General features: G+C 41.7%; 1 protein-coding gene across 1 annotated transcript in view; it reads right to left on the reverse strand.

Annotated features, from left to right (window-relative positions):
- LOC135555846 (corticotropin-releasing factor receptor 1-like) overlaps positions 1 to 25711 on the reverse strand; it is a 173353-nt gene that overhangs the window by 89881 nt on the left and 57761 nt on the right. The window contains exon 4 of the mRNA XM_064988613.1: positions 21920 to 22039. Within this exon, the coding sequence (XP_064844685.1) occupies positions 21920 to 22039 (120 nt within the window). The remainder of the gene's footprint in view (positions 1 to 21919; positions 22040 to 25711) is intronic.

Raw genomic sequence — 25711 nt, forward strand, 5'->3', positions numbered from 1 at the left:
TTAAAGCCTGAGCAGACAGTGTTTCTGGACAGAATGTAGAGGTGGAATGCAACCGAACAGTGACTGGAGAGTTGGGCTGAGTTGTTGAGGGTTGGGAGTGGTGGTGTACAAGGCTGGAGAACTCACTCTACTGACTGTCGATATAACAAGGGGGGAAATACAGAGAGAGAGGGGGCCAGATGGAGTGTGTGTGGGTGTGAGAGAGTCAGACAGTATAGGCATCGCTGTAGGCCAAATGGACATGCTGATGGGCAAGTTATAGAAGAGACCTGCAAGACTGGGAGGAAGAGCGAGAGTCCAGGAGATAACAACATCTTTCCACCTCTTACTTTCCCATTTATGTCCATCACTCTACTGGAGTTCGTTAGATTTTTAACTTCTTGACTTGAATCCTTCCTGGACTATTTCTGTCCTTTTCCTCCTAATCCCTTTTCTCCCTGCTTACAGGTTGCGCTGATATTGATCACACGTACACAACTCAATGACTGTTGTAATTGTTCCTGTCATCATTTCCCCTCATTTCCTTTTTCTCTCTCTCCGTCCCACTCTTTTCTGCCTCTAATGCTACCTATAGTTGGTAGTTGTATTGATTAGTCATATAAAATCCAAGGGCTTCCTTAATTGCTCCTGTCAAACCATGAAAGAGCTCTCAGTGATCACACACACAAATGCACATACACTCGTACACACACACACACACTCATGCATATGCACACACACTCACATGCACACGCACACACTCACACACTCCTGACAAAGTGGTGGGCGGAAGGCAGAACCATGGATCGATTAGTTAGTTAGAATATGGCGATGTGAATTGGCAGGAGAATGATTCTAAGTAACTTAACATGAGTCATCATTTAGCTTAAGTAATTTGATTTGCGATGACACTTGTAACGGCGTTCTTCGTTTGTCGCAAGAAAGTCGGACCGAAATGCAGCGTGTTGGTTACTCATGTCTTTAATGAAACAAATGACGATACATGAAATAACTTATAAATACAAAAACAACAAACGGAACGTGAAAAACCTATACAGCCTGTCTGGTGAACACTAACACAGAGACAGGAACAATCACCCACGAAATACAAAGTGAAAACCAGGCTACCTAAATACGGTTCCCAATCAGAGACAACGAGAATCACCTGACTCTGATTGAGAACCGCCTCAGGCAGCCAAGCCTATACAACACCCCTACTCAGCCGCAATCCCAAATACTACAAAAACCCCACTATGAAATACAACAACATAAACCCATGTCACACCCTGGCCTGACCAACTAATTAACGAAAACACAAAATACTAAGACCAAGGTGGGACAACACTGATGGGTAATCAAGACATTTATGAACGTGTAATTACAGTGATCATGAACATCAATAAGCGTTCATGACCGTCAATAAATATTGAGTGTGTGATTACAATTTTTGTGGAGCTGGTGGTGGATCTTCTTACGTTTCTGCAACGAAGATTGAGATTGAGATTTTTCCAAGATTGCCATGGCTCATTTAAAGATAAACCACGATTAAGCCTTTTTTAATCGCACACCTCAATGATCAACTTTTAGTAACAAAACAGCCTGAGACAATTGGTCTACTTTTGAGGTCTGACTAACTTTGATCTTGGGGTGAAATGTCCATTTAACAGATGTTTGATAATGTGTGGTTGACATTACAAAAAAGGACCAGGCCATTGCATGTGTCCAGATATACACCTTTGCTAATCTAATACATCACCTAAAGTGTGGTGTGGAACCACTTAAAATCACAGAGAAGCAGTTCCCAGCAGTTCATCATCGTTTTATTCTTGTCAGCATATTTCATAAATTCAAATCTGTGTCGGGGGAGCATTTTCACAGAGAACTTCCGAACGGGGAACAGACTGGGATAATTGCTCCATTTTTAGAGTTTAAAGTCCCTTCCTTCAAATAAATTGTAATCAAATCTGCTCTGATCGTCTGACTATACTGCTGGATGAGCTAAATGGCGTTTGTGCTGGCTTCAGACCAATGTTGATTCACTCGGGAGAGAGTTCATTGTTCTAAAAATGCACTGGACAATTATATCACAAATCGTATGGAGAAAATATTTGCAATATATACAGTACCTGTCAAAAGTTTGGACACACCTACTCATTCAAGGGTTTCCTTTATTTTGACTATATTCCACATTGTAGAATTGTAACGGGTTTCTTCTACCTCCTTCTCTGACGAAGAGGTGGAATAAGGATCGGACCAAAAAGCAGCGTGATTCGTTCGATACATCTTTAATGATGAAGAACACAAATAATACAAAACAACGACAAAACGTTGAAAACCGAAACAGCCCTGACTGGTGCAACAAACACAGAGACAGGTACAATCACCCACAAACACACAGTGAAATCCAGGCTACCTAAATATGGTTCCCAATCAGAGACAACGATAATCACCTGACTCTGATTGAGAACCGCCTCAGGCAGCCATAGACCAATCTATACTCCCCACACAACCCCAAGACGAAACACACTACAAATAAACCCATGTCACACCCTGGCCTGACTCAATAAATGAAGATAACATAATAAATATAGACCAGGGCGTGACAGAACCCCACCCCCTAAGGTGCGGACTCCCGGACGCACATCAAAACAATAGGGAGGGTCCGGGTGGGCGCCTGTCCATGGCTCCGGCTCGGGATGTGGAACCCACTTTATGAATGTCTTAGTCCCCCCTCCTCGCGTCCTAGGATTGCCCACCCTCACTGCCGACCATGGCCTAGTAGTCCTCACCCAGAACCCCACTGGACTGAGGGGCAGCTCGGGACAGAGGGGCAGCTCGGGACAGAGGGGCAGCTCGGGACAGAGGAAGCCCAGCACTGAGAGGAAGCCCAGCACTGAGAGGAAGCCCAGCACTGAGAGGAAGCCCAGCCAGGCAGTTGAATTTGGCAGAACCTGGCTAACTGGCAGATCTGGAAGAGTCTGGTTGACTAGCAGATCTGGAAGAGTCTGGTTGACTGGCAGATCTGGAAGCGTCTGGCTGACATGCAGATCTGGAAGCGTCTGGCAGACATGCAGATCTGGAAGAGACTGGTTGACTGGCAGATCTGGAAGAGTCTGGTTGACTGGCAGATCTGGAAGAGTCTGGTTGACTGGTAGATCTGGAAGAGTCTGGCTGACTGGCAGATCTGGAAGAGTCTGGCTGACTGGCAGATCTGGAAGAGTCTGGCTAACTGGCAGATCTGGAATAGTCTGGCTGACTGGCAGATCTGGAAGAGTCTGGCTGACTGTCTCTGGCTGCTTCATGCTGACTGATGGCTCTGGCTGCTCCATGCAGATTGACAGCTCTGGCGGCTTCTTGCAGACTGACAGCTCTGGCAGCTCCTTGCAGACTGGCAGCTCCTTGCAGACTGGCAGCTCCTTGCAGACTGGCAGCTCCTTGCAGACTGGCAACTCCTTGCAGACTGGCAGTTCCATGCAGACTGGCAGCTCCATGCAGACTGGCAGCTCTGGCTGCCCCAAGCAGACTGACAGCTCTGGCTGCTCCATGCAGACTGGCAGCTCTGGCTGCTCCATGCAGACTGGCAGCTCTTGCTGCTCCATGCTGACTGGCAGCTCTGGCTGCTCCATGCAGACTGGCAGCTCTGGCTGCTCCATGCAGACTGGCAGCTCTGGCTGCGCTAAACGGGCAGGAGACTCCGGTAACGCTGTAGAGGCGGAAGGCTCTGGCAGCGCTAAACAGGCGGGAGACTCCGGCAGCGCAGGAGAGGAGGAAGGCTCCAACAGCGCTGAACAGGCGGGAGGCTCCGGCAGCGCAGGAGAGGCGAGGCGCACTGTAGGCCTGATGCGTGGTGCTGGCACTGATGGTACTGGGCCGAGGACACGCACAGGAAGCCTGGTGCGGGGAGCTGCCACCGGAGGGCTGGTGTGTGGAGGTGGCACAGGATGGGCTAGACCGTGAAGGCGTACTGGAGATCTTGAGAGCAGTGTTGGCACAGGACGTGCAAGGCTAGGGATGTGCACAGGAGGGCTGGTGCGTGAGGCTGGCACCAACTTCACCAGCCGACTAACACGCACCTCAGGACGAGTATGGAGCGCTGACCCAGGTGCCATTAAATTCCTGACACGTTCCGTCGGGCGAATTCCATGCAAAAAGCACCAACACAGCAACTCCCTCATTTCTCTCTCCTCCAATTTCCCCATTAACTCCTACACAGTCTCTGCTTCGCTCATCTCCTACACCGGTTCTGGTCTCCTCCTTGGCTCCTCACGATAAACAGGGAGAGTGGGCTCAGGTCTGACTCCTGACTCTGCCACACTCTCCCTGAACCCCGCCCCCAAGAAATTTTTGGGGCTGACTCTCGGGCTTCCACCCACGTCGCCGCGCTGCCTCTTCATACCAGCGCCTCTCAGCTCTTTCCGCCTCCAGTTCTTCTTTGGGGCAGCGATATTCTCCAGGCTGATCCCAGGGTCCTTCTCCGAACAATTTCTCCTCCCAAGTCCAGAAGTCCTGTGATCGCTATTGCTGCCTTTGTTGCTTCTCCTGTGGCTCCTGCCCATTGACACGTTGCTTGGTCCGTTTGTGGTGGGTGATTCTGTAACGGGTTTCTTCTACCTCCTTCTCTGACGAAGAGGTGGAATAAGGATCGGACCAAAATGCAGCGTGATTCGTTCGATACATCTTTAATGATGAAGAACACGAATAATACAAAACAACAAACGTCGAAAACCGAAACAGCCCTGACTGGAGCAACAAACACAGAGACAGGAACAATCACCCACAAACACACAGTGAAACCCAGGCTACCTAAATATGGTTCCCAATCAGAGACAACGATAATCACCTGACTCTGATTGAGAACCGCCTCAGGCAGCCATAGACTAATCTATACACCCCACACAGCCCCAAGTCGAAACACCTGACTCAATAAATGAAGATAACATAATAAATATAGACCAGGGCGTGACAAGAATAATAGTGAAGACATCAACACTGACAAAACACATATGGAATCATATAGTAACAAGAAAAGGGTTCACCAAATAAAAATATATTTCATATTCTTCAAAGTAGCCACCCTTTTCCTTGATAACAGCGTTGCACGCTCTTGGCAGTCTCTCAACAAGCTTCACCTGGAATGCTTTTCCAGCAGTCTTAAAGGAGTTCCCACACTTGTTGCCTGCTTTTCCTTCACTCTGCGGTTCAATTCATCCCAAACCATCTCAATTGGGTTGAGGTCGGCTGATTGTGGAGGGTAAGTCATCTGATGCAGCGCTCCATCACTCTCCTTCTTGGTAAAATAGACCTTACACAGCCTGGATGTGTGTTGGGTCATTGTTCTGTTGAAAAACAAATGATAATCCCACTAAGCGCAAACCAGATGGGATAACATTTCGCTGTAGAATGCTGTGGTAGACATGCTGGTTAAGTGTGCCTTGAAATCTAAATAAACCACAGACAGTGTAATCTGCAAAGCACCTCCTCCTACATACTTCACAATGGGAACCAGACATGCAGAGATCATCCGTTTTCCTGCTCTGCGTCTCACAAAGACACGGCGGTTGGAACCAAATCTCAAACTTGGACTCAGACCAAAGGACAGATTTTCACCAGTCTAATGTCCATTTCTTTTGTTTCTTGGCCCCAAGCAAGTCTTTTTTTCTTATTGGTGTCCATGATTAGTTGTTTCTTTGCAGCAAGTAGACCGTGAAGGTTATGATTCACGTAGTCTCTTCTGAACAGTTGATGTTGAGATGTTTCTGTTCCTTGAACTCTGTGAAGCATTTATTTGGGCTGCAATTTATGAGGCTGGGAACTCTAATGAACTTATCCACTGCAGCAGAGGTAACTCTGGGTCTTCCTTTCCTGTGTCGGTCCTCATGAGAGCCAGTTTCATCATAGCGCTTGATGGTTTTTGCGACTGCACTTGAAGAAACTTTCAAAGTTCTTGAAATGTTCCGCATTGACTGACCTTCATGTCTTAAAGTAATAATGGACTGTTACTTCTCTTTGCTTATTTTGAGCTGGCATTGCCATAATATGGACTTGGTACTTTACCAAATAGGGTAAACCTTCTGTATACCACCACTAACTGGCTCAAATGCACTAAGGGCAAAGGGTGGCTACTTTGAAGTATCTCAAATATTAAACACATTTTGATTTGTTTAACACTTTTTTGGTTAATACATGATTCCTTATGTGTTATTTCATAGTTTTGATGTATTTACTATTATTCTACAATGTAGAAAATTGTACAAAAATTAAGCAAAAACCCTGGAATGAGTAGGTGTGAACAAACTTTTAACTGGTACTGTATATATAGATTTTTTTTCTATGATAATTTCTATATATTATGAAGAAAATGTTGCATACAATGAGCTGTAATGAAACCAGGAATCTCATCATCGTCATCATCATTGATGTAAAATTCCCAATACCTCCAGAGGCAGGAAAATATGACAGTGCTTTAGACAGGTTGATTGTTTAGCAACAAAACCGACGGCTGCACAACTATGGGCAAAACAGACGGGGTTGACTTAGTTTGTTGACAACATGTAGGCCTAAATTATATTTTGTCTCCAAATGTTTATTGAAAACATAAATACATTTGCACAATGAGCACTTCTTGTCTCTCAAATACATTGTTGCAGTTGTTGGCTAGCCAGCTAGCAATTTATTGACATATTAGCATAGACATAACATCAGTCATAACACCTCAAAAAAAGACATGACATCAAGAACAAGATAAAACTAAAGGAAATCAGCCACCTACGATTCCCCATGTGGCAGCTTCATGTTGTTGTTAGCTTCCTGACTGTTCAGAATCAAAACATCACAGGCCCTTCAGCTTCATCGGTGTGCGCACATCATTTTTGCATCATTTAAAAAGTCAATAATATTAGCTAACATACTAAAATCTCGATGTGCTGTGTGGACCAGGATGCAGGAAGATGACATCACAACATAGCTCACAGAAGGTGCACTCTGACCCTTTTCAAATGGAAGTGAAATGCCATTCCACGGTGTACTGTACGTCTATGTTTATTTTATGGAAACACTGGCATTTACTTATTCAATTATTATCCCTTTGGATTGTGTGCGATGACAGAAGAGAGGAAGGACTATCATCTTGAAAAAGGTCTCTGTCCTAAATGTCCACACAAACATGCAGATGTAATACTAATGTGTGGGAGTTGTCTTTTCTACAATGAAAGTGAAGGACTAGAGAAATGAAATCACAGAATAGGATGTAAAGGATAGATCATGCGATAAATCATGTCTCTTAGGTCAGGTTGAGACATATGGATTAACACTTTGCTGTTTCTCACACTGTAATGTAACCTTCTGGAGTGGTGTATTTCTCTTATTTTAATGTAACCTTCTAGATTGGTGTATTTCTCTTATTTTAATGTAACCTTCTAGAGTGGTGTATTTCTCTTATTTTAATGTAACCTTCTGGAGTGGTGTATTTCCCTTATTTTAATGTAACCTTCTAGAGTGGTGTATTTCTCTTATTTTAATGTAACCTTCTCGAGTGGTGTATTCCTCTTATTTTAATGTAACCTTCTCGAGTGGTGTATTTCTCTTATTTTAATGTAACCTTCTAGAGTGGTGTATTTCTCATACTGTAATGTAACCTTCTAGAGTGGTGTGTTATCTAATTTACATGGCCCTTTTGTCATTTTCCTAGGGCCTAAGTGGACAGAGAAAGAGTAATGGGGCTTATGGTGGTACTGCGGGTAGTTTTGTGTGTCCTCCACTTCCCTATCATCACTCGTCTTTAATGGTTAGTGACTAATTACTAGAGGGAATATCACAAACAGGTCTAAGCACTTACTCCAGCAATTAAAAAATCATCAACATTTTTAATCTACAGAATCAGAAGACTTTCATTTATTAAATTGGTGCATCCACACAAAACTAGGATAATTTAACTGTACTGATCGTTTCTAGAGAAGCACACAAATTAATTCACACATTGACCCTCTGAGAAAAGGAGGAAATGCTTGTTTCTGATTAGTTGATTATGGTTGGAATGGGAGCTACATGAAAACAAAATCAATGACAGTCCTCTTTAACTAACATCAGCTAATTAAACTATGCACATTGATGTCTCAAGAGTTTACTAAATCTTACTTTGTAAATGATTAAAAACAGATTTTGGTGTTGGTTTGAATCTTTTACATGACGTCAAACTGAGAGAGCGAGCAAGAGAGAGAGAGAGAGCGAGAGAGAGAGAGAAAAATACTGCGAACCAGGCATCTGTTACTGCAGTTTCCGTTGACTTTTTAAGTGGGTTTCTCCGAAAATGGATAATGACGGGAGACATTGGTAAACAGTCCCTTTTCTTAACCAATTGAACATGAGAGCTTAAACCTTTACAAGATCCGCCGTGAAATGTCCCATGACCAACAGCCCGAATCATAGTACATTGAATATATACATTAATATTCATTGCTCACCTTTCTATTGCATTTGTTTTTGTACCGCTTCCTTGACATTATTCAGATTACAATCTGTGAAGGTGTGCCCTGATATTCAGAACTCTCCCTCTCTCAATTGTTTTCCAGTCAGACTGTCCTCTTCTCATCCCATACCTACTGAAAGAAACACATCCAGAGCTGATATGTTTAGCTAAAAAGTAGAGCATAGGCATACATAATGTACCCCCTTTCTGTTTGTCATGCCCATGACTACATCACTAACTGGTTTCCAAAAGTTTTCTAAACACTACCCAGTTCCCTCAGGGTGAATTCAAAACAAAACAATAGACCTTTGGGTAGAAATATGACACAAAAAAATTTGAAATAAAATACAATGGCACCGCACCATTTGACATTATGCATTATTCAAGATTTCAGTTCCAGTCAAATCACTGCCCTTGGGTATGTCTTGCTCTGGTGTAAAGAGCCATGGGCTGAATTACCAAGGATTTGAATAAGCAGTGTGTGAATTTGCATTACTGGTGTCCTAATTTACAAAACCTACCTCCCTCTCTGTACACAGAGAACCCATTAGGAATTCTACAACACGGTGCCCTCCGTAATTATTATTATTTTGGCTCTATACTCCAAAGGTTTGGATGATTTGAAATCAAACAATGACTATGGGGTTAAAGTGCAGAATATCCACTTTATTTTCAGGGTATCTTCATCTATATTGGGTGACCCATTTAGAAATTACTGCACTTTTTGTACACAGTCACCCCATTTTAGGAGAGCAAAATTATTGGGACAAATTCACTCGTGTAAAGTAAAAAGTAGTAAAAAGTAGAGTATTTGTTCCCATATTCCTAGCATGCAATGACTTGATCAAATCAAACTTTATTCGCCACATGCGCTGAATAAAACGAGTGTAGACTTTACTGTGAAATGCTTACTTACAAGCCCTTAACCAACAGTGCAGTTAAAGAACCAGAAAATATTTATCAAGTAGACTAAAATAAAAAGTAACACAATAAGAATAACAATGACGAGTCTATATACGGTACAGGGGGCACCGGTACCAAGTCAGTGTGCAGGGGTACAGGCTAGTTGCATCTGTACATGTAGGTGGGGGCAAAGTGACTATGCATAGGTAACAAACAAACAGAGAGTAGCAGCAGTGTACAAGGGGGAGGGGTCAATGTAATTTGTCCAGTTTTTCTGAACTGTTCAGCAGTCTAATGGCTTGGGGGTAGAAGCTGTTGAGGAGCCTTTTGGTCCTAGACTTGGCGCTCTGGTATCGCTTTCCATGCGTAGAAGAGAAAACCGCATATAACTTGATTGACTGGAGTCTCTGACAATTTTATGGGCTTTCCTCTGACACCTCCTATTATATACGTAGGTCCTGGATGGCAGGAAGATTGGCACCAGTGATGTACTGGGCCGTTTGCACTACCCTCTGTAGCGCCTTAAGGTCAGAATCCGAGCAGTTGCCATACCAGGTGGTGATGCAACCGGTCAGGATGCTGTCGATGGTGAAGCTATAGAACTTTTTGAGGAACTGGGGACCCATGCCAAATCTTTTCAGTCTCCTGAGCGGGAAAAGGTTTTGTCGTACCCTCTTCACGACTGTCTTGGTATGTTTGGACCATGATAGTTCGTTGGTGATGTGGACAGCAAGGAACTTGAAACTATCGATCCGCTCCACTACAGGCCCGTCGATATTAATGGGGGCCTGATTGGCCCGCCTTTTCCTGTAGTCCACGATCAGCTTCTTTGTTGTCCTGGCACCACACTGCCTGTTCTCTGACCTCCTCCCTATAGGCAGTTTCACCGTTGTTGGTGATCAGGCCTACCACTGTTGTGTCATCAGCAAACTTAATGATGGTGTTAGAGTCGTGTTTGGCTACGCAGTCGTGGGTGAACAGGGAATACAGGCGGGGACTAAGTACACACCCCTGTGGGTCCCCAGGGTTAAGGATCAGCGTGGCAGATGTGTTGTTGCCTACTCTTACAACCTGGGGGTGGCCCTTCAGGAAGTCCAGGATCCAGTTGCAGAGGGAGGTATTTAGTCCCAGAGTCCTTAGCTTAGTGATGAGCATCGTGGACACTATGGTGTTGAACACTGAGCTGTAGTCAATGAACAGCATTCTCACATAGGTGTTCCTTTTGTCCAGGTGAGAAAGGGCAATGTGGAGTGCGATTGAGATTGCGTCATCTGTGAATCTGTTGTGGTGGTATGCGATTTGGAGTCTAGGGTGTCCGGGAGGATGCTGTTGATTTGAGCCATGACCAGCCTTTCAAAGCACTTCATGGCTACCGATGTGAGTGTCATGGGGGGGTAATCATTTAGGCAGGTTACCTTCGCTTCTTTGGGCACAGGGACAGTGGTGGTCTGCTTGAAACATGTAGGTATTACAGACTCGGTCAGGGAGAGGTTGAAAATGTCAGTGAAGACACATGACAGTTGGTCCATGAATGCTTTGAGTACAAGTCCTGGAAATCCATCTGGCCCAGCAGCTTTGTGAATGTTGACCTGTTTAAAGGTTTTGTTCAAATCGGCTACCGAGAGCATTATCACACAATCATCCAGAACAGCTGGTGCTTTCATGCATGCTACAATTTTGCTTGCCACAAAGCGAGCATTAAAGGCCTTTTGCTCGTCTGGTAGGCTCATGTCACTGGGCAGATTGGGTTTCCCTTTGTAGTCCGTAATAGTTTTCAAACCCTGCCACATCCGACGAGCTTCAGAGACGGTGTAGTAGGATTCAATCTTAATGCTGTGTTGATGCTTTACTTGTTTGATGGTTCGTCTGAGGGCATAGCGGGATTTCTTATAAGTTTCCGGATTCGTCTCCCGCTCCTTGAAAGCGACAGCTCTAGCCTTTATCTCGAAGCGGATGTTGCCTGTAATCCATGGCTTCTGGTTGGGATATGTATGAACAGTCACTGTGGGGACAACGTCATCAATGCACTAATTGATGAAGCCGAAGACTGAGGTGGTGTATTCCTCAAAGCCATTGGATGAATCCCAGAACATATTTCAGCGTGTGCTAGAAAAACAGACCTGTAGTGTAGCATCTGAGTCATCTGACCACTTCCGTATTGAGCAAGTCACCGGTACTTCCTGCTCAAGTTTTTGCTTGTAAGCGGGAATCAGGAGGATATAATTATGGTCAGATTTGCCAAATGGATATCGGAGGAGAGCTTTGTTTGCATCTCTGTGTGTGGAGTAAAGGTGTTCTAGGATTCCCCCCCCCTGGTTGCACATGACATGCTGGTAAAAAGTTGGTAAAACTGATTTAAGTTTGCCTGCATTAAAGTCCCTGGCCACTAGGAGCGCCACTTTTGGGTGAGCATTTTCTTCTTTGCTTATGGCCTTATAGAGTTGATTGAGAGCGGTCTTAGTGCCAGCTTCACTTTGTGGTGGTAAATAGTTGGCTACAAATAATACAGATGAAAACTCACTTAGTAGACCGTGTGGTCGACTTATCATTAGGTACTCTACCTCAGGCGAGCAATACATCAAGACTTCTTTAATATTAGACATCGCAAACCAGCTGTTATTGACAAGAAGACCCCCAACCCCACCACTCGTCTTACCAGAGGTTGCTTCTCTGTTCTGCCGTTGCATGGAAAATCCCGCCAGTTCTATATTGTCCTTTTCTTCGTTCAGCCATGTCTCGGTGAAACATAAGATGTTACAGTTTTTAATGTCCCGTTGGTAGGGTAATCTTAATAGTAGGCCATACATTTGTTTTCCAATGATTTCACGTTAGCAAGACAAATGGAAGGCATTGGGAGTTTGCTCGGTTGCCTCTGGATTCTCAGAAGGATCCCCGATCTGCGTCCCCTTTTCCGGCGTCTTTTCTTCACGCAAAAGGCGTGGATCTGGGCCTTTTCCAGTGAAAGCAGGATATCCTTCTTGTCGGTCTTGTTAACGGGAAAAGTTTATTTCAGTCCACTGTAATCGCGTTTCTGATGTCCAGAAGTTATTTTCGGTCATAAGAGACGGTAGTAGCAACATTATGTACAAAAAATAAGTCCAAAAAATAAGTTACACAAAACGCCCAAAAATACAAAATTGCACATTTGGTTGGGAGAATGTAAAATGTCAGCCATGTTCTTCGGCGCCATCTTAAATCAATCTTGTGACTCTATACATTTGTTGGCTGCATTTGCTTTTTGCTTTGGTTGTTTTTCAGAATATTTTGTGCTCAACAAAAATTATATAGGTGTCATAACCAGCCATAAAATAATGCAATATATGTCACAACAGGTCTAAATATATGTGTTATGACAGTGTTATGACAATGTTATGTCAGCTGTTATGACATATGACACGGTTGTGACCATGTCATAACGTGTTATGAATCTGGGTGTCAAGCAAATTGTTACCCAATTACCATACCCCCAAGACATGATAACCTCTCACCATTTCAATAACAGGGAAGGTTAGCAATTTCTTGGGGGTGGGGTGATATTTGTTTGTCTGTAACTTTCTCACTCATCATGGAAGCATCCACATTCATGTTGAAGTCTTTAAAAACATATTATATACTTACTTACAATAAAAGGGACTCCAAAATGACACAATCAATTATTTACCATTCATTTCTATTGGGCACAACATCAACTGAAACGCAACCTAAACAAATAGCAAATGCATCCAACAAATTTGTAGAGTCACAAGCTTGATGTAGTCATTGCATGCTATGAATGTGGGACCAAATACTTAAATGTGCACTACTTTAATAAACATACACTATATATACAAAAATATGTGGACACACCTTCAAATTAGTGGATTCGGCTATTTCAGCCACACACGTTGCTGACAGGTGTATAAAATCAATCACACCGCCATGCGATCTCCATAGGAAACATTGACAGTAGAATGGCCTTACTGAAGAGCTCAGTGACTGTCAACATTGCACCGTCATAGGTTGCCACCTTTCCAACAAGTTTGTTTGTTAAATATCTGCCCTGCTAGAGCTGCCCCGGTCAACTGTAAGTGCCATTATTGTGAAGTGGAAACTTCTAGGTGCAACAACGACTCAGCCACAAAATGGTAGGCTACACAAGCACTCGGAACGGGATTGCTGAGTGCTGAAGCACGTAGCGTGTAAAAATCGTCTGTCCTTGGTTGCAACACTCACTACCGAGTTCCAAACTGCCTCTGGATGCAACATCAGCACAAGAACTGTCAGTCGGGAGCTTTATGAAATGGGTTTCCATGGCCGAGCAGCCGCACAGAAGCCTAAGATCACCATGCGCAATGCCTAGCGTTGGCTGGAGTGGTTTAAAGCTCGCCGCCATTGGACTCTGGAGCAGTGGAAACTCGCTCTCTGGAGTATTGACTCACGCTTCAGATGCCAGGAGGATGCTACCTGCCCCAATGCATAGTGACAACTGTAAAATTTGGTGTAGGAGGAATAATGGTTTGGGCTAGGCCCCTTAGTTCAAGTGAAGGGAAATCTTAATTTTAATTATGGGGTACATACATTTTAGACCATTCTGTGCTTCCAACTTTGTGGAAACAGTTTGGGGAAGGCCCTTTCCTGTTTCAGCATGACAATGCCCCCGTGCACAAAGTGAGGTCCATACAGAAATGGTTTATAGAGATCGGTGTGGAAGAACTTGACTGGCCAGCACAGAGCCCTGACCTCAACCACATTGAAAACAATTTGGATGTATTGGAACACTGACTGAGAACTTGACCTAATCGCCCAACAACAGTTCTCTCACTGTCTTTCCCTTCTCTATCCCTCTGACTGTTTAACTCTCTGCCCCTCTCTCTCTCTCTCTGACTGTTTAACTGTCGTCCTCTATTTTACTCTCTAAAATGCAAAAGTGTTCATATACACTTGTCATGCCTCCCTCTCCTTGGTGAGGATCAAAAGGACCCACAGATAGGCAAATGTTTGAGGATAATCTCTACAGAACAGACAGCATGGAGCGGTCGATCATGTGCTGAAAGACTACTGTAGCTCTGCTGGAGTCACTTTTATTGATAACTTTGACACCTTCTGGAAACAGAAGATACTCTACAGGAATGACAGAGTCCATCCAAATCACCTTGGCTCGTGGACTCTGTCCACACATTTCAAGGCTGCGTTGAAACAATGACTGGTAAATTATCCAAGATCAGCTCAGTTAATCCCTACCATTGTGACAATGAGTCGTCATAATTCTGCATGAAATGCACATGATCTTCTGGGCACTGTCAAACACAATATAAGTAATATATTTATGTACCCCTAATTTCACCGAATATATCTATGTATCCTTCAGATATTGTAAGGAGTAATCGTGAGCCTATAAACCAGAGTTACACTGTTAGCACTGAGGTGGTGTGCAATCGTAGGAAGACCACTTTATGCAGCTCACCCTGCACTATCAGCTCCAATGTAAACAACATAAGTAAGTCTACCTCTGATAAGCTTCCCAGTAAAGCATTAAAAACAATCAAACAACCCAGAAAAGTGCTAAACAATAGCCCATATTAGCCTAAGAAACAAGGTCCATTAAGTCTATAACTTGCTTGTAACAGATGCCATTCATATTCTGACTATCTCTGAGACTCACTTAGTTTAGGTTCATCACCTAAAGCCCATTCTTGTGGGAAGCTGCTATAGACCACCAAATGCTAACAGTCAGTATCTGGATAATGTATGTGAAATGCTTTATAATGTATGTGATGTCAACAGAGAAGTAGATTTTCTGGGTGATTTAAATATTGACTGGCTCTCATCAAGCTGCCCACACAGGAAAAAGAAATTAACCAGTCAACCTACCAGGGTAGTTACAAATAGCACAGGAATTACATCCCCAATATGTATTGATCACATCTTTATTAATGCAGCAGATACTTGCTTTAAAGCAGTATCCAAATCCATAGGCTGTAGTTATCACAATATAATAGCCATATCTAGGAAAACCAAAGTTCCAAAGGCTGGGTCTAATATAGTGTATAAGAAGTCATACAATAAGTTTTGTTGTGATTCATATGTTGATTATGTAAAGAATATTTGCTAGTCTGTGGCGTGTAATGAGGAGCAACCAGACACTGCATTTATGAAATTACTTATTCCAGTTACTACCAAGCACGCACCCATTAAGAAAAGGACTGTAAAAACTGTTAAATCCCCTTGGATTGATGAGGAATTTAAAAATTGTATGGTTGAGAGGGACGAGGCAAAAGGTATGGCAAATAAGTCTGGCAGCTCAACTAATTGGCAAACATACTGCAAATTAAGAATTCATGTGACTAAACTAAATAAAACGAAACTACACCATGAAACAAAGATAAATCATATTTAAAAAATGACAGGAAAAAGCTTTGGGGCACCTTAGATGAAATTTTGGGGAAAAAAGCCAACTCGGCTCCTTCATTCATTGAATCAGATGGCTCATTCATCCCAAAGCCCACTGATATTGCAAACTATTTTAATGACATTTTCATTGGCAAGATAAGCAAACTCCGCAACAAACGCTGACACTACACTTCCAAGTATATTAGACCAAATTATGAAAAGACAGGAATTGTACTTTTGAATTCCGCAAAGTCAGTGTGGAAGAGGTGAAAAAATGATTGTTGTCCGTCAACAAGCCACCGGGGTCTGACAATCTGGATGGAAAATTACTGAGGATAATAGCAGACGATATTGCCACTCCTATTTGCCACATCTTCAATTTAAGCCTACTAGAGAGCGTGTGTCCTCAGGCCTGGAGGGAAGCAAAAGTCATTCCACTACCCATGAATAGTAAAGCCCTCTTTACTGGCTCAAATAGCTGACCAATCAGCCTGTTACCAACCCTTAGAAAACTTCTGGAAAAAATTGTGTTTGACCAGATACAATGCTATTTCACAGTAAACAAATTGACAACAGAATTCCAGCTTGCTTATAGGGAAGGACACTCAACAAGCAGAGCACTTACACAAATGACTGATGATTGGCTAAGAGAAATTGATGATAAAATAATTGTAGGGGCTGTCTTGTTAGACTTCAGTGCAGCTTTTGACATTATCGATCATAGTCTGCTGCCGGAAAAACTTGTGTCATGGCTTTACACCCCCTGCTATAACATGGATAAAGAGTTACTTGTCTAACATAACACAGAGGGTGTTCTTTAATGGGATCCTATCAAATATAAGCCAGTTAGAATCAGGAATTCCCTAGGGTAGCTGTTTCAGCCCCTTGCTTTTTATTTTTTTTACTAACGACATGCCACTGACTTTGAGTAAAGCCAGAGTGTCTATGTATGCGGATGACTCAACACTATACACGTCAGCTACTACAGCGACTGAAATGACTGCAACACTCAACAAAGAGCTGCAGTTAGTTTCAGAGCGGGTGGCAAGGAATAAGTTAGCCTTAAATATTTCTAAAACTAAAAGCATTGTATTTGGAACAAAACACTCACTCAACCTCAACTAAATCTTGTAATAAAAAAGGTGGAAATTGAGTAAGTTGAGATAACTAAACTGCCTGGAGTAATCCTAGATTGTAAACTGTCATGGTCAAAACATATTGACGCAGTATTAGCTAAGATGGGAGAGGTCTGTCTATAATAATGTGATGCGAAATAGTTCTATAATTCTTATAAAGACTCATGTTAGAAGGAACCACCAGCTTTCATATGTTCTCATGTTCTGAGCAAGGAACTTAAACGTTAGCTTTTTTACACGGCACATATTGTCACGCCCTGGTCGAAATATATTATATTTATCTTCATTTATTTGGTCAGGCCAGGATGTGACATGGGTTATTGTGGTGTGTTTTTGTTTTGGGGTTTTTGTGGGGTATATAGTATAGTCTATGGCTGCCTGAGGCGGTTCTCAATCAGAGTCAGGTGATTATCGTTGTCTCTGATTGGGAACCATATTTAGGCAGCCATATTCTTTGAGTGTTTCTTTCTTTTCTTTGAGTGTTTTCGTGGGTGATTGTTCCTGTCTCTGTGTCTTCACCAGATAGGACTGTTTAGGTTTTCACGTTCCGTTTGTTGTTTTTGTTCATGTTCAGTTATTTCACATCTAGTCTACTTTCATTCAATAAACATGAGTAACCATCACGCTGCATTTTGGTCCGCTCCTCCTTCAACAGAAGAAAGCCGTTACACATATTGCACTTTTACTTTCTTCTCGAACACTTTGTTTTTGCATTATTTAAACCAAATTGAACATGTTTCATTACTTATTTGAGGCTAAATTGATTTTATTGATGTATTATATTAAGTTAAAATAAAAGTGTGAATTGTTCATTCAGTATTGTTGTAATTGTCATTTATTACAAATATATATATATATATATATATATTAATTAATTAATACATCGGTATCGTCGTTGAAAAATCAGAATCGGTCGACCTCTAGTAAACTTCCCCATGAGAACAGAGAGGAGCAGACAGGCCCCTAGATGGGGATAACCTAAGAACACATCTACAATATCACTGAGGTGTACCACACTGGTCCACATCCAAAACAAATTTCAACAATAATCATTCCTTGTCATGTGTAGTTTCAACAACAATGCAACTAGTAAAATGCTCTAATCATATGTTCTGTTAACCTCTTGAAACTCTAGGGGCGCAATTTCATTTTTGGATGAAAAACGTTCCCGTTTTAAACAAGATATTTTGTCACAAAAAGATGCTCGACTATGCATATAATTGATAGCTTTGGAAAGAAAACACTCTGACGTTTCCAGAACTGCAAAGATATTCTCTGTGGGTGCCCTAGAACGGGAGCTACTGGCAAAACCAAGATGAAACGGCAACCAGGAAACCAACAGGATTTTTGAGGATCCGTTTTCCATTGTCTCCTTATATGGCTGTGAATGCGAGACGAATGAGCCTGCCCTTTCTGTCGTTTCCCCAAGGTGTCTGCAGCATTGTGACGTATTTGTAGGCATATCATTGGAAGATTGACCATAAGAGACTACATTTTCCAGGTGTCCGCCCGGTGTCCTCCGTCGAAATTGGTGTTCCAGGTCTCTTTTTCAGCTGCTGGTATGTTTTCATGCGATTCTGAGGGGAAAGCAGGATCTTCCACAGACAAACTGCATATCAATGAAGAGATATGTGAAAAAACACCTTGAGGATTGATTCCAAACAACTTTTTGCCATGTTTCTGGTTCGATATTATGGTTCCCTCGTTCATCAATGAGCTTGCCTCCTTCTTTGTTAATTTGGAAAAAGTTTGACGCTTTTTGGAAAAAGTGACTGAATTTTCGGTTCGTTCACAAGGCAGGTAGCCAAATGTGATGTACAAACGGAGCGATTTCTCCTACACAAAGATTCTTTCAGGAAAAACTGAACATTTGCTATGTAACTGAGAGTCTCATCATTGAAAACATCCGAAGCTCTTCAAAGGTAAATGATTTTATTTATTTGGTTATCTGGTTTTTGTGAAAATGTTGCCCTACCCGTGCTCTGACCTCTTTCTCCCCTCTCTCTCCAATGAAATCTACTCAAAATGCTAAGCTAGCTTAGCATACTCATTACACAAATTAGTGATTTGCTATGGTTCAAAAGCATATTTTGAAAATCTGAGATGACAGTGCTGTTAAGAAAAGGCTAAGCTTGAGAGCAGGCGCATTATTTTCATTTTATTTGCGATTTTCAGAAATCGTTAACGTTGCGTTATGCTAATGAGCCTGAGGCTTTATTCACGATCCCGGATCTGGGATGGGGAGTATCGATAACATTTCAGAATAAATTGGTAGGATAACTGGTCCCCTTTAGTACCAGTACCAATCCCGGCACAGTCAGTCCAGGAACAATCAGTCAAAAGGTTAGAGACCTAACAAGTCAAATTGCTATTGATGACAGCGACAGAAGAGATAGTAGTCACTCAGATTGCAACACGTGGAAGGGAATCGTCAAAACACTTTTCTGATGGTTAACACACATGCCTCTACAGTGGCAAGAAAAAGTATGTGAACCCTTCGTAATTATCTGTATTTCTGCATCAATTTGACTGATCACAATAGACAACAATAGACAAACTCAGTGTGCTTAACGTCTTTCAGCTAGGGGGCACTATTTTTATATTTGGAAAAATAACGTTCCCAATGTAAACGGCCTATTTCTCAGGCTCAAATGCTAGAATATGCATTTAATTGACAGATTAGGATAGACAACACTGTAATGTTTCCAAAACTGTCAAAATATTGTCTGTGAGTATAACAGAACTGATATTGCAGGCGAAACCTGAGTAAAATCAAACCAGGAAGTGGCTTCTATTTTGAAAGCTCCAAAGGTAAGTGATTCATTTTATTGCTTTTCTGATTTTCGTGACCAAGCTACTTTGATGCTAGGTGTTCATAATGTTTCGTCTAGTGATCGATAAACTTACACAAACGCTTGGATTGCTTTCACTGTAAAGCATATTTTGAAAATCTGACACGTCCAGGTGGATAAACAAAATGCTAAACTGTGTTTTGCTATATTGCACTTGGGATTTCATTTTAGTAATATTATAGGAATGTGGTGCTATGCAATTCAGCAGTTATTGATGACAATAGGTAACACACAAATGATTCATTTTTTTTTCTATATTGAAGACATAATACAAACAATATATATATATATATATATCCCATTTAGCAGACGCTTTTGTCCAAAGCGACTTACAAGTCGGCTGGGGCCACTACTTTTACATATGGGTGGTCCCAGCGCATATTTTGGAATCTGAACCCACGATAAACGCTAAACTTGGCGTTGCACAAGCGCCATGCTCTACCGACTGAGCCACAGGACTATATTGAAGACATAATTTAAACAATCACAGTGTAGGTTGGAAAAAGCCAACCCCCCCCCCCCCCACTCCCAGGATAGGAGAGGGCGGAGTTGGGACGGTTTTAAACTTTCTCTGTATTGCATTGCTGTATGGAGAAGTTAAAAATCCATTTGTTACAAAAGAGAGAGACTGTGCCCCCGAATGTCATCATCAGAAGATTGGACATTGGAACATTAGTTTTGGAATCCAAATGTTTGGAATGGTCGGTGGGGAGCCAAACAATAATCATGTCATATCACTTAGCATTTTGTCATGTCATTACGGATCGTATAACAAGATAACTGTATCTTTAAGAGATTTCACAATGTAGGTATCAGATTTACATCTAAATGTTGTAAACTTATATGATTAAATATGAAGCTATTTGTGAAAAGATAGCAATGTGATTTTAGCCTTCTAAATGAGATAATTGTTTTTCATATGAACTTTTTCCAAGTCAGCAACCATGCCCATGTGAGCAGAGACATTGTGACAACTTGATGGAACCACCCTCAAAGGCGAGAGCTTGAAATGACTCGCTGAAGAATTAACAAATGAGAGCAGAGAATGTGAGGATCGTCCACACGATGAAATGTTTGGAATTTAAATCTCTACAGATGAGACAGCGTTGAGCAGTGGCTACATGGCTGACAAATGTTTAAAAACTACAAGACCAGAAAGGGGTAAGACACTCCGAAACTCACAAGTGAAGAAGAAAAAGATTATACCGGAACATGCAGTCTGCAGCTGTTTTAGTTAACTCGAGCAAAGACCACTGTGTGCAACATCTGGAGGATCCATTCTAGCAAACACTCAGAGACAAAGAAAACTACATCTACAAAGGACAGTGGGGCCTCTGGTGGACAAACCAGAGACTTATGTTGAACTACTCCCCAAAGGCATAGCCGAACCGGGTGATTTCAACAGAGAGACGACAAAGACATACAAGCGTAAATATATACATTGCAATTCTTTTCGAATGAGTGGTGGTTGATGTGCACAGTATTCATTCTCATGAGCATAGCTTCCACATGTATGTACCAGCCCATTCCCTTTGTCTCTCCCGCTCTCCTTATCTTTCCCCTCCCTTCCCCATTGTGTAACCAAATGGTCATATGTCCACTAGGGACTTTTCATTGCATGATGTTAGTAATCGATAATCTATTTTGTGTGTGTGTTTATATAATTCTGTGTGATTATTTAGTTAGTGAGTAAATAAATAATTAAGCCAATTTGTGTGTTGCTGATTCATCATTTAGGCTAGGGTTTGTGCAGATTTACGAGGTCAAAAATGTTCAGCATGAGACTGATTTGAGGAAATTATTTATTATTGACTGTTATGATATTGAGATATTCTGATATATTCTTGTGTTTATTCAGGAAACGGTGACTCATTAAACAAACTTTTCCTAAGGTGCCCCAAGTTATTAATGAGTGAGATGTTGCATTATTCATTTAATCACGTAATAATTAAACATAGGTAATTTTTCGATAAATAGCATGTCATCACATGAATGATAGTCACGTCACGACACACTCTAACATGCACAGATGTACAAAGATTTCCTCGGATGTTTGCATTTGCATGCATACGTGTGTGTGTGTGTGTTTGTGTACTGTATGCGTCTTAAGACAGGCCTGCATAAATAAACAATAGCTAAACCCTGAAAATCGATATACAACTGTGGATATTGGACAGACACGCACAAATAAGCATTGTCAATGGGGCTCTACTCACTGGTGGTGTTGTATTTGACACCATAGAACATCTCTGGACATGGCCGTGACACCCACTCCCCTGCAGTGCTCTTGGGCCAGCAGGTACCGATGGGATCGATGGACATGTTACAGAACAGGCCTGAGTGACAGAGAAAGGATGGAGGGAGATGGAGAGACAGACACATAGAAGAGGATCACGAAAGGAAAGAAAGAGAGGACAAGAGAAAAAAAGCCAGCATTACAACCAGTGGACTTGTGTCTGTGATTGTGGATGGACAGAGGTTAAAGAGCGCATTGTCACAGCTGTCTAACAGAAAGTGGATGGTAAATTAAGATCAGGACCTGACCACTGTGACCTGCCTAGCAGTGCTTACAGGTAACTGGACCTGGTGACAGCAGGATCGACCACACACACGCATGATCACAGACGTCGTAACCATGGCACCAGTCATCAACTGAGCTGCAGCCTCAGGGCGTGTCCAGCTGTATTCAATTATAATAACCCGTAACTTTTCTAGTGTTTGAAAATTGTATGTTTTGGAAAGTTGTACCATGTTAACTCATTACATTTTACATTTCCATCCCTCTTATATGAGGCGGTGTTATACAGTAGGAAGTCACTGCTTTTAGACCACTCCTCAATCTATAAATGCCAACAATTACATGGATAATGTTGATTCAAAGTTTGTTTACAAATACTTGAAATGTGCAAAGTACAAACTAGGATTACAGTTGTCATGCTGTAATGTATACTCACAATACAGCTACACTGTATCTGACTATGTAAGTACCATTTAAATACATGGTTATAGTGCCACCTCATATAAAGTGGGAAGCCAATTTCCTTGTTGATTTTTCCCACCTCTGTAAACGTGGCATTGTAATACAATGCGATGGCAGTCAAGATAGGGCTTGTTATTGCCTGTCAAAAAATGATGGGTTCAGTTATGATTACAAACATTACAATAACCTATTACATTTAATGATATACTGTACTGTGTCTGAGCAACAATCTGTTTGCACTCAAAAAATCTGAATGGTTTGTCCTCTGGGTTTCGCCTGCTAAATAAGTTATGTTATACTCACAGACATGATTCAAACAGTTTTTAGATTTTCTATCCAAATCTACTAATAATATGCATATCTTATCTTCTGGGGATGAGTAGCAGGCAGTTGAATTTGGGCATGCATTTCATCCCGATGTGAAAATACTGTCCCATGTCACCAATAAGTTAAGAACAAATTATTATCTACAATGACGGCCGACATCGGCCAAACCCTATCCCGGACGATGCTGGGCCAATTATGCGCTGCCCTATGGGACTCCTAATCACAGTCGGTTGTGATACAGCCTGAAATTGAACCAGGATCTGTAGTGACACTTCTAGCACTGAAATGCAGTGACTTAGACCTCTGTGCCACTCAGGAGCCGTGATGGGGCAAAAAGAGTGGCTAATAAGTCTGGCTGACTTACTGCAAATTGAGAAATTACGTGACTTAAGCCAAAATCAATGATATAAAAATGATGAAAAAAACTTTGGTGTACTTTAAATTCAATTAAATATTTCATCAAAGTCAAAACCATTTAACTGGGCAAACCTAGGCAGGAAATACATCGTACTGATGCATAGAAAAAAACTAAAAATGAAAGAAAAGCATTGCAAGTTTGAATTTTGTAAAGTTAGTGTGGGAGAGGTGGATTTTTTTTAAACGATCAATAATGACAAACCTCCTGGCATCGAGGATGGTAGCTGACTCTATAGCCTTTCCTATCTGTCATATCTTGAATCTGAGCCTAGAGGATAGTATTGTCCTCATGCCTGGAGGGAAGCCACAGTCATTTCGCTAGGCAAGAGTGGTAAAGCGGCCTGTCAGCTTGCTGCCAGAACTTAGCAAACTGTTGCAGAAAATGGAGTTTGACCAAATACAATGCTATTTCTCTGCAAACAAATGAACAACAGACTTTCAGCATGTTTATAGAGAAGGGCCCTCAACATGTACTGCACTGACACAAATGAATGAAGATTGGTCCAAATAAATTGATTAGAAGATTGTGGGAATTGGACTGTTAGATTTCAGTGCAGCCTTTGGTATTGTTGACTATAACCTGTTGTTGGGAAAACATATGTGTTATGGCATTTCAACCTCTGCCATAGTCAGAACTATCTATCTAATGGACCTCAGAGAGTTTTCTTTAATGGAAGCTTCTCTAATGTCAAACATATCAAGTATGGTGTAACACAGGGCAGCTCTCTAGGCCCTCTATTCTTTTCTATTTTTACCAATGACCTGCCACTGGCATTAAACAAATAATGTGAGTCCATGTATGCTGATGATTCAACCATATATGCATCAGCAACCACAGCTAATGAAGTCGCTGCAGTCTGTTTTGGAATGGGTGGCCAGTAATAAACTGGCCCTGAACCTCAATAAAACTAATAGCATTGTATTTGGTACAAATCTTGACCATGACAGTTTACAATCTAAGATAACACCAAGTGCCACACCTGTCATTACCAGATTCAGCTGAGGTCTAGATTTGTACCAAATATAATGCTCTTAGTTTTAGAGAGGTTCAGGGCCAGTTTATTACTGGCCACCCATTCCAAAACAGACTGCAGCTCTTTGTTAAGGATTTCAGTGACTTATTTAGCTGTGGTTGCTGATGCATACAGTATATGGTTGAATCATCAGCATACATGGACTCACATTCTTTGTTTAATGCCAGTGGCAGGTCATTGGTAGAAATAGAAAAGAATAGAGGGTACAACGATCATACTTTTTGGAGGAATATCTTCTGGTCTGATGAAACAAAAATAGAACTGTTAGGCCATAATGATCATCATTAAGTTTGGAGGAAAAAGGGGAAGGCTTGCAGCATCATGTTGTGGGGGTGAATTGCTGCAGGAGGGACTGGTGCACATCACAAAATAGATGGCTTCATGAGAAAGGAAAATAATGTGGATATATTGATGTAACATCTCAAGACATCATTCAGGAAGTTAAATTCTTGGTCGCAAATGGGTCTTCCAAATGTACAATGACCCCAAGCATACTTCCAAAGTTGCGGCAAAATGGCTTAAGGACAACAAAGTCAAGGTATTGGAGTGGCCATCACAAAGACCTGACCTCAATCCTATAGAACATTTGTGGGCAGAACTTAAAAAGCGTGTGCGAGCAACGAGGCCTACAAACCTGACTCAGTTACACCAGCTCTGTCAGGAGGAATGGGCCAATATTCCCCCACCTATTGTGGTAAGCTTGTGTTTTACGCACATTCAACAATTTAAAGGCAATGCTACCAAATACTCATTGAGTGTATGTAAACTTCTGACCCACTGGGAATGTGATGAAAGAAATAAAAGCTGAAATAAATAATTTGCTCTACTATTATTCTGACATTTCACATTCTTAAAATAACGTGGTGATCTTAACTGACCTAAGACAGGGAATTTTTTGTCAGGATTAAATGTCAGGAATTGTGAAAAACTGAGTTTAAATGTATTTGGCTAAGGTGTATGTAAACTTCAGACTTCAACTGCAACTGATTGATGCTTGCACGCACACACACACACACACTACATGTTAATTTATTTTAATGTACAGTACAAGTCAAAAGTTTGGACACACCAACTCATTCCAGAATTTTTCTTTATTTTTACTATGTTCTACACTGTAGAATAACAGTGAAGATATAAAAACTATGAAATAACACACATGGAATAACACACATGGAATCATGTAATACCCCAAAAGTGTTAAACAAATAAAAATATATTTTGTACTTGAGATTCTTCAATGTAGCCACCCT

Source organism: Oncorhynchus masou, chromosome 15 (genome assembly GCF_036934945.1).
Source record: "Oncorhynchus masou masou isolate Uvic2021 chromosome 15, UVic_Omas_1.1, whole genome shotgun sequence".
Taxonomy (NCBI): Eukaryota; Metazoa; Chordata; class Actinopteri; order Salmoniformes; family Salmonidae; genus Oncorhynchus; species Oncorhynchus masou.